This window comes from Centropristis striata, chromosome 10 (assembly GCF_030273125.1).
Source record: "Centropristis striata isolate RG_2023a ecotype Rhode Island chromosome 10, C.striata_1.0, whole genome shotgun sequence".
NCBI classification, from domain to species: Eukaryota; Metazoa; Chordata; class Actinopteri; order Perciformes; family Serranidae; genus Centropristis; species Centropristis striata.
The window spans coordinates 34,381,738-34,400,074 of NC_081526.1; the positions used below are offsets into that span (position 1 = coordinate 34,381,738).

At 38.9% G+C, this 18,337-nt stretch overlaps 1 protein-coding gene across 3 annotated transcripts in view; it reads right to left on the reverse strand.

Annotated features, from left to right (window-relative positions):
- LOC131978571 (inactive dipeptidyl peptidase 10-like) overlaps window positions 1-18,337 on the reverse strand; it is a 323,143-nt gene that overhangs the window by 163,723 nt on the left and 141,083 nt on the right. The window contains exon 1 of one of the 3 annotated variants that reach the window (XM_059342272.1): window positions 13,479-13,875. The exons of the other annotated variants lie outside the window; for them this stretch is intronic. Coding sequence (XP_059198255.1) covers window positions 13,479-13,535 — 57 coding nt within the window. The 5' untranslated portion in view covers window positions 13,536-13,875. Of the gene's footprint in view, window positions 1-13,478; window positions 13,876-18,337 lie in introns of those variants that run through there. 3 annotated transcript variants of the gene reach the window in all.

Consider the following 18,337-nt stretch of genomic DNA (forward strand, 5'->3'; position numbering starts at 1 on the left):
TCCACAGGGCTACGTGAGAGTGAAAGGAGTTATTAAACTGCTGCACGGTGACATGCTTCACACTGTTAATGACAATATTGTGTTTTTAAATGGTGGAGAGAGGATAATAACTTTGGGAAGGTTCCATAAGTAGATTATGTTTCAGGTGGTTGGTTTTGGGTCTTTTTTAGTGAAAGTGGTTTAGTATCTGAATGGATGAGGCGAGGTTAAAGTCAACCTTCAGGGCCATAACTGTAAGCTAAGCTAATCAATGGTTCATGCTAAGCTGTTGTTTGGCTGCAGGTTGGAAAACATTATTCCATTTGTAATTAAATTATGGTCGTTAAAGTGAAGGTCAGTCTCCCTCCATAAAATGTGAGCAAAGAAGATATTAACAACCTGCATGGTTGAAACATCAACAGGCAGAACGCTCCGTGTAAAGGTTAACAAAACAGAGAATGATGAGATCCAAAACTAACATTTCACTTTATATAATTCAGTATTGATATTTATTGCTTTTTTACAGAAACAGACCTTGGTAAACACCTTTTTCAGACAGATTGTTGACATCAATTCAGCACTGCCATTATATAATTTTCAAGGTGAGATGCTAACAGGACACAGAGAAGAGAGATAACTTTCACATGAAATTATTCCAATATGAATAATAATCTGCATGACAGTATACCACACAATAACAGAATATCTATAGGCCCAATGTGTAATGGGCTTGGTGGAAGGATGGAGTATGGGCCAAGGAAGAACCCATAAGATTGAGTTCAATTAAAGGCAGATATTTTTAGGCTATAGGGCATTTGTTCTGCATTCATATGGTGTCAGAATAATCGGGAAAAAAGAGTTTCCCGCTCCTATTCAACAGCCCACATGATCCCTTTGCTCTTCTTTGTCACACAAATACAAAAAGGAACTGATTGACCAACCAGGTGCCAACTTAGTGTGAAACAGTGGTGGTTTTCAGATCCCTTACTTCAGTAAAAAGTACTAATACCACACTGTGAAATTACTCCACTACAAGTTAAAATCCTGCATTCATATTTGACTGAAGTAAAAGTACAAAAGTATCAGCATCAAAATGTCCTTCAAGTATCAAAAGTAAAATGATTCACTATACAGAATAGACCCACTCAGATTGTTTTATATATTCCAAATATATTATTAGATTAATAATATTCATGCATTTATTAATGACGTCAATAGGGCTCATTTAACTACTTAATACACTGTTATTTGGTTTAATTTAGAAATCTCTGTAATCATTTTAAGTTTATGATTTTTTTATGTTAAATCTCAAATTGAAAAGTAACTAAAGCTGTCAGCTAAATGTAGCGGAGTGGAAAGTGCAAGATTCGCCTCAAAATGTAATGGAGTGGAAGTATAAAGTTGCATAAAATGGAAATACCCAAGCAAAGTACAAGTAGCTCAAAATTGTAGTTAAGTACAGTACTTAGTTACATTCCACCATTGGTGTGAACCAACAGTTTGACCAAAACTAACATTTTAACCCAATGACGCCTGAAACGTCTGTAAAGCCTTTGGGCGATTTTAAAATAAGCCCCTAAAACCTGAAGTTTTTCTGGAAATTCAACAGAAGTGTCAACGCTTCTACTAAATAATAGATTTTTCAGCCTCTGTAGCAGATAGAAATGAAATTCAAAATGTATTTGAGAGCTTATACAAATACTACAAAACGACGTATCCACTTTCCAGGCTTCAATGGGTTAACATAGAATTGTTAGAATCTGTAAGATACTGCGGATAGTAATGGCAGTATATGTGTAGTGGAGACAGAAGTCGTGCTTATGGCTGCTCTGACAAAATGTTTTCTCAGATTACAGCTGGGATGTTTGCTACAGTTCATACTGTACATTATTTGATCCAAAGCGTCCCTGATCAGTACAGTATGCAGGCTGAAGATAAATGTGGTGGTCTATCTATGTGTAGAGTGCTATCAATATCACTGCCCTTTCAGATGAGCCTTTGATTATCTACCCCGGGGAGTGAAATCGATCCCTGCCTGCTCTCAGTGCTTACTAGAAGTCCTAGAAGTGCAGAAAAACGTGTTTGCCAGAAACACTCCGGCACTTCATCTGACCCGAACTGATGAACTAGTGGGGGAGTAAAGGCCTGGCAGGAGACACCACGTCAATATTAATGAGAGCAATATTCACGGAATAAAGCAAAAAGCACCTCTGTAGTTCAATGTTAGGGAGGAAACTGTGCCAGGGGAATTTGTAGCATCTCTGAATGACAGTCGACTTTTTATTGATGGTTCACAAGATTTATTCACAATCATAGCTCCATGAATATAAAAATAAGACATTCTTTGACCACCTTGTGAATTTTCCGTAAGACTTAAAACAATAGCAAACATTAGCATTAGCAACTTAGCAAATAAACACGTTTACAATAGATAAAAGAACAAAAATAGCCAACACTATTTATGACAGAAGAGAATAAACTCTAACAAACCTTGTGTCCCTGTCAGCCAGCCACTATAGAAGACTTTTTCATACTTCATATCAACTTTATATGAATTACGGAGCTATTATTTACCGTTTGTTTTTCATTTTACTGCTTTTCTTTCAAAATAAAAGCACCCGTTTCACACTGGATGATTCCTTTTCTAAATAAAAGCATCACAACATTGTAAAACACCGTGTAAATGTATTAAAAAAACATACTATACAAAACAAGCTATACAATACAAATACATTACAAAGAACCCTGCTGAAGCCATTTACAGAATTATCCATGTAAATATGTAATTGACAAGTCGATCAACATGTTACACATTGGTTGCTATAAATTGCATCATGAGGCAACTGTTTGAAAAACTCAACACAAATGACAGTAAACTGCTGGTTAGCAACCTGTCTGTGCTTTATATCAAAGAATACACAAAGAAGAAAAGAGTTGCATCAGAGGGAGTGTGACTCTCTGGACATTTGTTGTTGTAATTGTTCCTTTCATTCTTGCTGTTGTTCAGGAGACAATTATGTGGTTCACAGTGAAGCGAGAATGGCCCGTGCACCCAGCATCAGAATTTCAATTGAGCAGCCAGCCAGGGTAAATTCATGGTGTCTCAATAAGAGCTGATGTTTTTGCTGGGGAAAGTTGCCTGAAGCAACGTTACATTTTTAAAAATATGTTTGAAGCCACTGAGGGGGAAAAAACACATTTAAACAAAGACCACGTTCACTCAAAGTCTCAAAAGTGCTCAAAGAAGGTGGTTATTTTGAACCCATCGTGTCTGAGAGGACTGAAGACCGACTGTGTACTTTTCTGGGTTTTTAAAAATGGAAACATCCACTCGGCCTCAGTGAAACGCAGTGATGTAGTTACCATGGTAAGCTGTGAATGCTAACACTAGCTGAGTCAACATTAGCTGCGGACACCTTGTTAGTTTCGGATCGGAAAGTCACACAGTAACACAAACAAACTAACTGAATGAATGAAAACTGCTAACAGAGTTTGGCGACTTTGAAGACAGCTGAAAAAGTTTAAGGCTTAAGTTTCCCATGAGAAGAGCTGACCGGTGGAAAGGTAAAGGGTGAGAATATTCTAACTATTTTATACACTTAAACTGATATTGATTTTTTTCTCTTCAATGCCACCAGAAAGAAAACAGTAATTTAACTCGGCGGAACTCAGGAGTTTTTGGTTCACCGATGCCTCAATCTGTTACTTTGTTGGTGTTGTTGCTTGACTTTCGCTCTCAGGGCTAAAGGAGTGTGCTGTCCACTGCAGTACGTTAGCTTAGCTTCCCTACTAGTGCCTTAAATGTGTAACAGCCGTCGTTAAAACACAATGGCTAGGTGTAGGCGTCCACAGTGATAATGGGCATGTTGATGGAGATGTACACAGGGGACCGTCCATTCTAATCCTATGATTCATCATCAGCATCATTCTCATCTCATATTGTATTTGTTCTGTTTATTCATAGGCTGATGTATGTTCAATAGAGGATAAACAACAATATGTTAGCATGGATGGATGGATGGATGGATGGATGATAGATGGATAGATGGATGGATGGATGGATGGATGGGTAGATAGATAGATGATGGATAGATAGATAGATAGATAGATGGATAGATAGATAGATAGATAGATAGATAGATAGATAGATAGATAGATAGATAGACAGATAGACAGATAGATAGATAGATAGATAGATAGATAGATAGATAGATAGATAGATAGGGATGGATGGATGGATGGATAGATGGATAGATGGATAGACGGATAGAGAGATAGATAGATAGATAGATAGATAGATAGATAGATAGATAGATAGATAGATAGATAGATAGAGCTAATGGTTCCGTTGTTAAGATACAAGGTGGGTCCAGGTTTCACACAGTGGATAGAACCTTCAGTATGCAGCCACGTTTTTTGATGTGCTTGTGTTTTCTGGATTTCCAGAACACAGTAAAGGATTCATTCAAACTCAAGCACGCCTGGAAGTTCAATTTATCCAAGTGTGTTACATATGGATGGTTTCTGAAGCATTTTGACACTAAAACATTCACCCTTGGACCAAATGTGAACGTTTGGATGTGAATAAACAAGGAACACTACTGGGAAGAGACAGGATTATATTGAAACCAACAACAGAACAAAAATAATGCCCTTTAAGATACTTATGTGTTTATCCTATGCACTTACAAGCCACACACACAAGGTCTGACCGTTGCTTCTTAATTCCTGCTATCTCAGGTCTGTCCCTGTCTGTCACAACTGATGACTCAAACTTTGTAATTGCCTTTTAATCCTTTAGAGGGTAGAACATGTGTCAGCGTCGGTTAATTCAGGGCACCAGTGGCCTCGGGCTGCAGAAAGACACAAAGGACGCAAAGTGTGAATCACCACCCGTTCTTGGACATTTTGGACAGAAAAGTCAATGTGGAAGCGATGCACTCCCCTGCTGCAGCACACCGTGTGCCAGGTGTCTCACAGCCAGGCATAATTAGAAATTCTAACGATTGAAAAGAAAAGTATAAAAATAAATCGAAATCCAGACTTTAGATGGGGAAACTGTGACGGTAAAGCCTGTGTTCTGTGTCCAGTAAGTACAAATAAAGTAGCTCCAAGCACATTTGTGATGTTTTCTAAATGCACTGCTCTGTGAGCTACCTCAGTGTTCAGAGAGAGGTGAGAGCAGATGTGGGCTGAACATTCATTAGGATGACCTTATAGCACACTCACACAAAGACACATCCCGTATTCAAATGGGCTGCTACAGTGTTTACAGCAACCTTTTTCTTCTTTCGTTCCCTTCACTGAATAAATTTACTGACTGAACCGACACTGAACTGAACACAGAAACACACTATTATCATCATTAACATGCACAGATTGTCATCCCATGGTAGAAGAACTGTCCTAACCAGGAAAAAAAACATTTTCACTTCCCTTCTTCTGATAACCAATCTCATTTTACTGTTAATTTAATATTCTGCAAAATAAAACCCAGATTTAGTTTTTTATTTGTTAAATGCACACATTTTTCCATTTATGCATGGAACTTACTGCACAATAAAGTCTTCCTTCACTCAGAAATGTGTATTTCTTCTTGTTGCTTCACTCGGATGTTAGCTCTTTAATGTGCAGAGTTTGACCCTAGACGGCTGTTTCACAATCATCTAAAAACACAATGCATCATATTTAGAAGGAGTGCATTATACAATTGAATAAAAATGTATTCAATTGAATGTTTGCATTCTGTTTTTATTAGAAGCCAGTCAAGGTTGAATATGCAACTTACCCAACTTATGTGTGAAAACTTGAAGACTGTACTGAACATAAACTGTCATTTCTTTCAAAGTAAAGTGGCGGAAAATTTTCATATTCAGAAATTGGTAGAATGGTAGAAAATAAGTATTATGTCAATGTGTGTGAGCTTTTTTATGTCAATAATTTAACTCATTTTAATTGAAGATCAGGCACAAATTATTATTCAAATAAGGAAACGAATGTGGAAACTATGTTTTGATCTATTCTGTTCTGGATTTATGAAAATAATACAGGCTTATAATGCAACCTACACATTATGCAGATATAATATACAACTCAGAAGACTTTTTTTCAGTAATTGTTTCATCTTTGTAATTTTGTTGAATAATTCATTCATTATCCTTGACTGCTTATCCACCGTGAAGCCCTTGTTAAATAATACAAAGCATATGTGCAATGTGTTTTAAGTATCAATTTTACATTGATATTATAACCATTCATGAAGGATGGATTAAAAGTTGTTGTTAACCTATTTTTTTGTTTTATTGCCAATAATTTGTGGCGCTCTTGGTTTAATAATAAAGACCGAAGAAATGGGAATTCAGTGTGCATTTAGCCCTCTCTTGATCAGAGCACGCCATATAGTGGGCTCACAAAATAAAGAAAATGGTTCATGAAGCTTATTTTGGCCATCACTACCATACACAGAACCTTTGAGGTAGTGACGTCCAAATGAAGCTTCATGAACCATTTCATATCAGTCAACACATGCAATACCAATCGCTCTTGCTCTATAGGTGTATTTGTTGACCCTGCGAGATAGCGCTCTTGGTTTTGAAATAAAGACCAAGGAAATGGGTGTTCAGTGTGTTGTCAACCCTTTGATGAACAGTGGCCACCTACTGGCCTCATAAATGAAAGAAAAATGTTCATGAAGCTTTGGACCATTACTACTACTTAAGGTAAAAATCAGAATTACGAGCAAACTCATATCTTTCATTCTAAACTTAGTAGTAGTTAAGCAGTACCTTAGAGCATGCTTGTTTCTGCTGCCCCCAAATGGCCAAAAAACATGTTTAAAGAACCTGGTCTCACAGGAATCCGTGAAATAGCCACGGATTCGCTTAACTCAAAATCCATGGAATAGCCATGGAATAACTCAAATTTCCATGAAACTGACACGGATTTCACTACAATGCAAGTTAATGACAGTCATATCCCGTGGCTATTCCATGGATATTTTTTCCTATTGGTTTGTTCAAAGTCACGTGACTTTCAAGGTCCAGGCGGTCAGAACAAAAAACATGGCGGACAGTTCTCTCATTTTTAGTGAAAAAAATCAATATTTTGACTTAGTTTCTGCATAAAAATGGATTTTGATCACATTTCTAGCGAGAAATAAATGTTTGATTTTCTAAATATTCATTCAGTGAATGTACATAATCACTTTGTATGTTGGAATAGCCACGGGATATGAAATTAGTCATTAACTTGCATTGTAGCGAAATCCGTGTCAGTTTCACGGAAATTTGAGTGATTCCGTGGCTATTCCACGGATTTTGAGTTAAGCAAATCCGTGGCTATTTCACGGATTTCTGTGAGACCATGTTGGTTTAAAGCACAGCATTAGTGCATTAGAACATGCTCATATGAGTTATTTTTGGTGCAGTATTGACTGTATATTGATATAGCTACAAAAACACCCAGTGTGCATCCAACTTCACACTCCCATCTCAGCATGACTCAGACCCATCTTCACCTTGACACCTCTCCTCCTCCTGATACTCTTTAAAGCTATTGGTCATTTACACCCTTATCCCGTCCTGCCTTTCCACCCTGGCTCTCTTTACCTTCTGTACTCCTATTTCTTACTCATTTCCCCTCTATCTCCACAGGGCCACCGTGAAACAGCAGCAGTGTCTTGGACATTTTCTCCATTAGTGTGAATTACAGTTTCCCGGGCCAGAGGATCACAGCGTGTGAAAGCGCTCCTCTTACTCACAATAAGGTAGGCATCCATTTCTCCAAACACTTGCCTTTTGTCCCGAGCACAGACAACAACAGCTCCATTAACAAAGCGAAGGAGGACACTCTGTCTGACCAGGTGTTAAGTCTATACACCCCACTGCCTGCATGGAGCCCGGGCCGGCCGCGGGGTCACACACAGAGGTCAGCCTCTCGCTCGGCTTGTATTATGTCTGTGGTTACAGGAGGCAGTGACACAGCTTGAGAGCAGTCAATGTCAAATGAGTCAGTTTGTTCTCAGGATTTTCTTTCAGTGAAACTAAAGAGGGATTGGCCACACTGTAAAGTTTCACTGCCAAGAGTACTCAAGTGCTCCCATTCAGAGCTGCCTGGCTGAAGTCATGTACGTAAACTCCTTTAAAGAAACAGGAGTTCACATCCAGGAAGGACTGGTGGCATCACATCAGCAATATTTCTCTAACTGTTTGTAAGGCTTTTTATTACTATGAAAAGAAAATCTATAAAAGCTTTATCTTTAGTACCTGGACGGATGATCACAGGGCTGACACATATACAGCTGATAGAAAACCATTTGGACTTTCCAGTTCACCTAACCTGCCCTGTTTTTAAGACTGTAGGAGAAAACAGAACAAGAGGAGAACACAGAGAGGCTCAAACCTAGAAACTTCAGGCTGAGAGATCGGCTGGCAACCTGGTCTCACTGAAATCCGTGAAATAGCCACGGATTTTCTTAACTCAAAATCCGTGGAATAGCCACGGAATCACTCAAATTTCCGTGAAATTGACACGGATTTCGCTACAATGCAAGTTAATGACAGTCATATCCCAACCTGGTATTTTTTCCTATTGGTTTGTGTCCAAGTCACGTGACTTTCAAGGTTCCAGCGGTCGGAACGAAAAACATGGCGGACAGTTATCTCATTTTTAGTGAAAAAATCAATATTTTGACTTTGTTTCTGCATAAAAATGGATTTTGAATACATTTCTAGCGAGAAATATATGTTTTATTTTCTAAATATTCACTCAGTGAATGTACATAATCACTTTGTGGCGAAGATCTCACCAGAAAAAGACGATCCGCTGTGTTTTATTTTGAAATCTGTTTTATTTTGTAATCTACCGCGAGGCTGGTTACCGGTGTTACACTGTGTTTGGGCATACACAAATTACATTCCCTGCCCACTGTACCCACCACCATATTCATTCTTTTTTTAATAGAAATAAAACCCGTTTAGTTCATTATTATGTATCAGCACCCACGCTCCCAGCACCCAAGCGTGTTATCAATACATAGCCGAATAGTGGATGCTACAATTATAAACTGAAAGTGTCAGAATAGCAGGAGTTATTACGTGATAAGAGTAAGGAGAGTGGACTCATTGTTCCAACATCCCATTGGTTCCATGAATAAGTGTTCGATGGCCCAATAGAATACACACTGGAGTCCAGTGACTGCTGACATGCTAGGTAAATGGTTCATGAAGCTTAATTTGGTCATCACTATCATATACAGAAGCTTTGAGGTAGTGAGATCTAAATGAAGCTTCATGAATCATTAGTTTTGATATTACCACATATCAGACAACACATACTGCAATTACAGACAGGCCAAAATCAATGATAATCCTGGCAGACCAATACATTAGTCTTGCTCTACACTGGAGTCAGGTGACTGCTGACATGCTCCTTAAGATAATGTAACAAAGCTGTGGTTGAGGTATGGTTAGGTTCAGGCACAAAAACTACTTGCTTAGGGGTTAGAGAAAGATAATCTCTTTCTACTGTCGGGTCCATTCAACCAATGTGATGGCATGGCACCAGGTGGCCGACAGGAAGTTTGCATACTTCTAGCAAATTCATTTTGTCTACTTCTGAATATTATCCTTAGTTTCTTTTATTCAGACAAGGGAAAGTGGGAGAAAGTAAAACATCTCCTACTTTCCCTTGTCTGACAAAAAAGAAACTAAGGATAATAGGAAGTTTGCATATTTTGTGTGAAAGCACTAAAAATCCAACATATATCCTTAAAGATCAAGCACTGTGCATTTATAGGGCATCAATGGCCAATATCTTTGCTGGTAAAATGTCTGGTGTTGTTAGAGTTACCTAGGTGGCAAAGTTTTATCACCATGGTATCTCAACTATAAACCAGCAGGGCCAACTACTGACCACCCGGATGCCATATCTTCCTAATAAATTGCATAGATTTCAGTCAGATTCTGTTTCCTTCCTGTTTTTTTAAGGCCATCCAACATGTATGCATGTGGATCCTGTAAAGAGTTCACTAGATAGTCACAATTGGTGGTGATACTTGGCTGGTAATTGATATTTAATCCACTCATTCTTTATTGTCAAAACACACCACCTAGATAACCAACAATGCAACTCAGTTAGATCTTCAAACACCTCCTCCATTTGTTTGTTTGTTTGTTAGTTGTTGCACTTTTTGAATGTCAAATCACAATGTAATTTATTGGTTATGAGGCTGCTGTGAGCCTATAGTTGCTGCCAGTTTCACAGAAAACCTTGAAGATTAAGATAAAGTGTCATATATGACACCATCAGAAATGAAATAAGATGTTTTTGTCACAGAAATGTTCTCAGCTAACTATAGTTTTTTTAAATATAGATTACAAATCTTGAATGAAAACATGAAATATGTCTTTCATTTCAAATAGGCCATAGTAGGCAAATAGAGCATAAAATGCAGTCTTTGGATTGAAAATGTTCGTGTTACATTTGCATTATGTACATTTTCTTTCATTGAAATAACAGGTTGGCTCGGGTCAGGCTGTGAGTCATCTTGACTCTCAGAAAAAGAAGACTCTGATAGCTCACGTTGAAATAGTTTTATGTAGACTCGATGAAGGAGAATCAACAAATCATCACACACAGAGGACAGGAGAGCAGGCAGACCTCCTCTGGTGTGGCATTTATCCCCTGAGATAACACTGAGGCATATTCTGAGGAGACACAGTACGCTACGAGCGCAAACCATCGATGTGTGTCTTGGCACTTTCAGATTGGTAAACATTAAGGTACCAAGGAGGAACGGTCGTGGTTGCTATGGAAATGGGTAATTCAGCCAAAAGTTGGGTTCTTCAGCTAACTAGGACAAAGGTCATAATAATACAATATTCCACCAGAACTGGTGCTGGTGCAAAACAAAGAATCAGTTGTCCACTTTAGTTATATAACTGGACACAAATAGGAGAACTCTTGGAGCTGCAGAGTTATGGATTGGTGCCTTGCAGTTTTCATCAATGTTATTTGTTTGGCAAGATATTCACTTTTCCTTGCCACACTGACTGAAAAAATATATCAACAACAATGGACATAACTGTAGCAAAAACACACACATACACAGACACACACACACACACACACACACACACACACACACATACTGGTTTTCATAGATTATGGGGACTCCAGTTTTAATCATCACTTATGGGGACCACCCTTTCTAGAGGTTGTAGAGAGCTGAAAAAAATTGAGTAAACTTGCCATAATTCAGTTAGCCTATACACGCATTCAAACCTCTGAAATGATGAAGTGATGTTTTAATCAGGCTTCATGGGGACATCCGGAAAAACCAGTAAACATGCTTTCAGGGTACATCATTAACATGAGTTAGCATATTTCACAACGATTATCTGGTGACTAATGGGGACCTACTTTTACATAAAACAATGAAAATTAGATACTTTTATAAGAAGCCAATTCTATAGTTGTGGAATTTGCAAAAATAGTAAAACTTCAATTCAAACCTTGAAGCAATCACACACGCACACGCACACGCACACGCACACACAAACACACACACCAGAAAAAGAAAATGACAGTTCCTCCACCACAGCTCAGGGCTCAGTTTTCTCCTCCACCTATTATTTAAAGATCACTCCGTGTTTCCCCCTTTTGTAATTCCCTCAGCATCGTCATGCAACTTTGATGAACAGTAACCCTGTTAAGAGCCTGCCAAAGAGGCTATGTATACACACTGTGGGTTGACACAGCTTGGGACAGTAATAGCTTTGGCTCTGCTAAGGAACTACCCTCACTTACTTGGAGACGTGACGCCGGCCTGCTGCACAAATCTTACGCAATAACTTCCGCTGGCTGCCCAACATACAGTGATCAAACATTTACTGAGGCTTTTAGAGCTGTACGGTTGGTGCGTGGAGCCCTTTTTTGCCACAAAGACCTCAATCGTTTGACTTTGTTATGTTTAGTCCTCCTCTAGACGCTTTTACACATTAAAAGTAAACTCTCATAAGGTTGTGGAAGTATATTTCTTATTCCTCCCTTACTGAGAAACTCTTGATCTGGCCTACCAGAATGCTCCAGCACTAGGTTGACCAGGTAAAGAGCAGTGCAACCTCTGCAGCTCCTGGCCTCAGAAACTTCCAGACTCAGATGACTCAGATCGCAGACTTTAAATATTTAAATTTTCCAGATTTTTGTAATTGTCTCTTTAGTAGCAATATACCAAACAGCTCTGAGGAGAAATGTTTAAAAAATCAAAAGAGAAACCTTTTAAAATCAATGTCTTGTTGCCATCCTGCAGCTGTTTTGCAGTCACCTTGAGATTATTGGATCAATTCAGACACACAAAAAAAGGAGCATTCATAAAAGTAACAAAATAGTCAGCTAGGCCCTGTAGCGGGGAGCTTTACAGTACACTATCATCACTAATTAAGTCAGTGAACACTGCTCACACATAGAATCAACAACATGACTTTTTAACAGCCTGAGGGCCACTGATAGTATCCAGTTAGCTTTAAGCAGAGAGGACTGAAGGCTGTGAGCTATATCTCAGCCACATCTCATGAGGCCTTGTAATATTCCAGGCACAGAAACTCAATTATGAGGCCGAGGTTTGGATTTCTTAGAATAATAGGGCTACAGGGCTGAATTCAATTAAGAGCACCCGGAATATATTTGGCAATCTGTCTCTCAGAGGGAGCCCCACAGTGAACACATGATATTTGCATCATTCATAGAATCTGTTACAGGTCTAATAGAAACCGCTGCTCACGGACTGGAAGCTGGAGGAACACTGAAGGGAAATCAATAATTGATGGTGATGGAGGCTCGGCGGTTTGGCGCAAACACAAGCGCGTGATTGTCAAGTTGCACACGCCAGTTCTGGCACTGTGATCTCTTAAAGCATTGCAGTGCGCAACGTCACCTGCGTAAAGGTGCCTAACACAGACACATTTAACCCCTGCGGTCTAATGAAGGGGGAGGATTAGAGACAGAGCGTGCTAGAAGTCACACTGAGGGAGAATGCGCACATTGTGCATTTTCTCCTGCTCTTACAAAGTGATTTTTCCACGACTGTTCTCTTTCAAGGTGTCGAGGGCAGCTGACAGGAGGCAGCGGCTGAATTACAATGCACCCTGCGCAGTCTTCCTCCACTGATAGTGCATGTGGCGTTTCCAACATTTCTCTTTGCCAGTCCTGACAGCTGACAATGAGCTTACACGCGCAGCTGACGACGGCTTGATTGTTCCAATATTGGCATGTGCAACTTGAATGAGCCTCTCACTTCAGTCACACAGCCTCAGAGCTGGTGCCGATGGAGACGAGAAGGAATGCATTTTTTAACCCTCCATCCATGTATGTGGGCACAGTTGCACACAGATATGCTGATAAATGATGTGACCTTGCAGAGAAGGCTACAGTTGTGACTGTGCACGGGTAAAGTGGAAGAAACCTGCAAATCAAGTGCAAAGAAAAAGCTAATTGCCCACCTCATCCTGCTGCGGCTGATTCTGCCTCTGATTCGGCTGCTCCTTGGTAGCTGTCATTGTAAACTCCTCGTATGATCAAACTTGCTTGAATCCGAGAGGAAATAACAGCCAGACTCCTCGTTTTTTACGTGCACACACAGAGAGAAAAAAAAGTCACAAGAAGAAGAGAGGCTGGAGGATGCGGCTGCGGCGTGCAAAGCACCGTCTTGTCAACTGCGGAATCTTAAACAGGAGTGGGAGCGGAGGGACGGGATCCGTCACGATTGAATATCAGCGAGGTCTCGGACGAGAGTCTGACGAGAAGAAGCCAACGTGCGTTCACATCAGCACATCCCGGGAGGAGGGGGAAAAGGGAGGAGAGTTACGGGACTCGAACCGAGAGAGAGCCGAAGTGTTCTCACATTTTAACCACCCTGACACTTCTCTGGCACGTCTGAGGTGAGGAAGTGGTGGTGTTCGATCACTGTCCCCTGTCTCTGTGATGCTGGAGGATGGAGGGGGATATAGCACAGAGAGGAGGAGGAGGAGAGGGAGGAGGAGGAGGAGTAGCAGGAGGAGGAGGGGTGTTCAAGTGGTCTTGTGATGGTTCCCCGAGAGGGTGGGGGGTTGCTAGATTTAAAAAAATAAAAAAAAAAACATTCATGGTAAGAGTATGAAGTGTTGCGTCTGCAGCTGTGACAGTTTTGTTAATGCAGAGGTGGTGCATGACGGCAGCAGGCAGCAGGAGGCTGCACGCGGCCGGCCAGGAGCTGTCCGCGGTGCTGAAAGCCCGCTGCACATTCATCTTCATTCCCTGCGTGGGCGCTCACACCATGCACGCCACCTCTGCTTCTTTTCATTTTTTTCTCCCATGCACTAAAACTAAACACTGGCCACAGTCTCAGTCAGACAGCTACAGAAAGCCCGTGTTGTGTTCTACAGGAGCTTTTACTTGGCCTGAAGCGAGGAGCTTAAACGGTCAATAAAAGGAGATTCAGCACAGCTCGTTGTGGGCTGTTAAATACGTGCAGGGCAAAGATGCAATTGCATCGGTCTTTGGAGCACTTAGCAGTGAGATGACACCTGTGAACCCGCCGCTATATCAAACTTACCGCCGGGCTTATACACAGCACCGGGCTCTGCAGCTCAGACGCTCAACTTTATGATGCTGGGAGCCGCATTGTCAACACAAACACCACGAGAGGCTCACAGCTTTAATGCCTCGGCCAGACACCGATCCATAGCTCCGATCTGCATGTGACGTCTGCGGTGAATCACAGGGCTTATTAGGGATTGTGGGGAGCAATAACTCACACGTGCTCGTACTGTTGCCATACATGAAGACACACAGGTTACAGAAGACATGTGTACACTAGAGGGAAGCTTCAGGTCCTGTTGAGCTGGGCTGAAATGGGCAGTGGTGGAAGAAGTATTTAGATCATAAGTCAAAACTTGTAAAACTAGTAAAAGTACAAAAGTATCAGCATCAAATGTACTTACTATCAAAAGTAGAAGTACTTGTTGTGCACAATGTCCCCACTCAGACTGTTATATATATTCCAACTATATTATTGGATTATTGTCAGTGATGCTTTTATGTAGCAAAGTTGGAAAAGTTTACAATGAGACAGACAGACAGACAGACAGACAGACAGACAGATAGATAGATAGATAGATAGATAGATAGATAGATAGATAGATAGATAGATAGATAGATAGATAGATAGATAGATAGATAGAGAGATAGAGAGATAGATAGATAGATAGTGTAGTGGAGTAAAAGCAGTACTTATGTACTTAGTTGCATTCGATCATTGTATATAGGTGTCTCTTGACAATTTTGGATAATCCAACATGCCCTGGGTCAATTTGACCCACGAACATTAATTGCTATTCCTGAGAAACGAACATAACAGGAGGACTAATCATTGAGCTCTGTTACATTAATGATTTAATGAATGAATGACTGAACAGATGACTTGATTTTATCACCATCATCATATCATACAACAGCAATCAAACATGATTTGTCCTTGATTAAGCTAAATGTTTTGGTGTGACCTGAACATGAATGAGAGAGAGAGTGAGGTCGATGTTTTTGGGGACAAATTTTCTTGATAGCAGTATAGCAGAGCTGTTAAAGTAGCTCTTACTGCAGCTTTCAGAACGTTGGCTTTCTTCATAATCATCAAAAAGTGTCCCAGATTACCTCATGTCACTCCGACAATTTTGAGCCACTTTCACTTCACTGAAGTGTTTCTATTTTTGCTACGTTATACTTTCACTTCACTATTTTTCTGGGAAAAATATTGTTTTGATTTCGTTACTTTTCAGCTTAAGATTCTAAAGGGTAAATACATTATATTCTATACAACGTGTTGCTGTAGATTAACGCAGTTGTTCCTTTTCACCTCTCTCTTTTATACACATTTCAGCACTTTTTAAAGTAAGTATTTAGCCTGTGGTGGGGTTTTTTTTCTCTATTTAAATTTTTTGTGATAGAAAATACACATTTTTACACAAAATACACTTATTATAATACACATGAAATGGAGGGAATGTTTTCAGTGTTACATAAAGGAAACACTGGCCCTGAATGGCATCTATCAAAGAAGAATACAGCTGTCAGACATGAAAAATCATTATGAGGTTGAACTTAAGTTCAACATGAGGAAATTGAAGACGAATAATGTAATAAAAGATCACTTTTGCAAGGTTAGAAAACTTTAGAAAATAATTGTATTAGTTTTTGATGATGTACAAATACCATATAGCATTGATTTTATATATATATATATATATATATATATATATATATATATATATATATATATATATATATAACATTAGTCAATAGAATGCTTGCAAAATGTTCACAAAATCCTCCTCCAAAAAATAAAAAACAAAAATTCTTTAAAATCTTTAAAAAGAAATGTATTTTTTTAGCTTCTTCAAACAGTTTAAAAACTTGAAAAAGGGGATGAAAAAACAATAAAAATGAATGCTTGCTTTTGTCCAACTACCAGCAATCTCTAAAGTAAAGTAGTTCAAACTGACTCCACCTCACTACAGTGAAATACTGCTCCACAGTATTAAAAATCTAATTATGACGTGTAGAATAATATTTCAGTCACAGGGGACATTTTGCTGTTGAATGTTAATAATAAATAATACTTCTTCAAAAGCCTACTGAAGCCCCACTCAATGGAGTATTATATCACTACGCATACACTGCAAAAAAAGAAAAGTTGTGTGAACTCAAAATTTCAAGGCAACAAACTTTGATAAAATTTTAAGTTGGACAATTAAACTAAATATTTTAAGTTTTGTTTTTGAGTTTGCTCAACTCTGAATTCAGATTATTGTCAACTCAACTGTAAGTTGTACTAACTTATAATTTTACATTGTAATAACTTTTAATCCTTACTTCTGCTAACTTCTGCAATGTGCTGAATTGGCACGATTGTAACGCCGCTATGAAATGTCAGCTAATGTTGCGAGCAAAATTTTGAGTTAGCATTGATACGCTAATGGCTACTCTTGTAGCTGTAACAAGCAGCGCCGCTAGCATCAGTTAGCCGCTAGCATCAGTTAGCCGCTAGCATCAGTTAGCCGCTAGGATCAGTTAGCCGCTAGCTTTCGCTAATGACCGAATTTCACAACAAAGAAATAAGAGTTAGCAGAACTATTGTCTCTTGTTGTGAACCCCAACTTAAAGATATAAGTAACAACAACTCACCAACTTGTTTTTGAGCAGACAACTGGCTTCCTTTGTTGTGCTAACTTACATTATTGCCCTAAATGTCAATAATTTATATTTACAAGTTTTACCAACTTAAATCACTGTTTTAGGCCAAAAAATACAAGTTGGCTTTTTTGCAGTGTGGAGTATTTTGACATTATTGGATTCATTGTTTTACTTCAGTAAAGGATTTAACATGTTTTTCACCACTGCTCTCTAGTGAGTGTTGGACTTCATCAGGCTCTAAAACAATGTGTGCCCACGACCAGCACTGCTGCTTTAGTCTGCATACTGATTATTTGGAGTGTCTTTATTTTGGCTCCGTTCCACTGTGAACACAACACAGAAGCAGCTCAGAATTATCACGGATTTGCGACACAGTTTTTGTGTACAATGTTAAATCAAACCACGCTAAAACACTGATGGATGAGACATCATGTCATACTAACTACCAGCCTGTTCTCCCCTCAGTAACGTCAGTAAACTGCCCTACAAAGCCTAACTGCAGGAACTACATTTTTGGTTGAAATTGAGTTATAACTAAAAATGAACTCCATAATGTCTTTTTTATCTTGTGACAAAGTTTAAGATTTCAATTTTACTTTATTTCAGATAAATACTGATACAAAAATTGCAGTAACTACAGAATCGAAGTCAAAATCAAATCAAACCGCGGTAAGTTCACTTACCACTTTCTGATTTGACTGTGATACAGTATAGTCTTGTATGTCTTCATTGTGTTGAATAGTGAAGACAAGAATAGAAATTATAAATTTGTTTGATAGGGAAATTATTATCTAGATAGTGATTAAGCAAAAAAGTGAGATAAAATGATATTAAGACTAATACATAACATTACTTTATGATATTAAGTCTAAAATACCCAAATATTTGAATAGTGTTGTTAAACTTGTTTTAATACATTTATAACAAAATCAAATTGAACATGTTTGTTCACTGAAAACAAATATAAAAGCTGAAAGAAGACAACAACATTGTAGTTACTGCTCTCTGTTTTTGCATTACTATTAGAACCTTTTACAGCGAAACCAGAGTGCAGTAGCTACATTTTTGGGGTCAAAGGTCAAATACATTTTTATGATTTTTGAGCATAAAAATGACTATATTTGTCCAAACA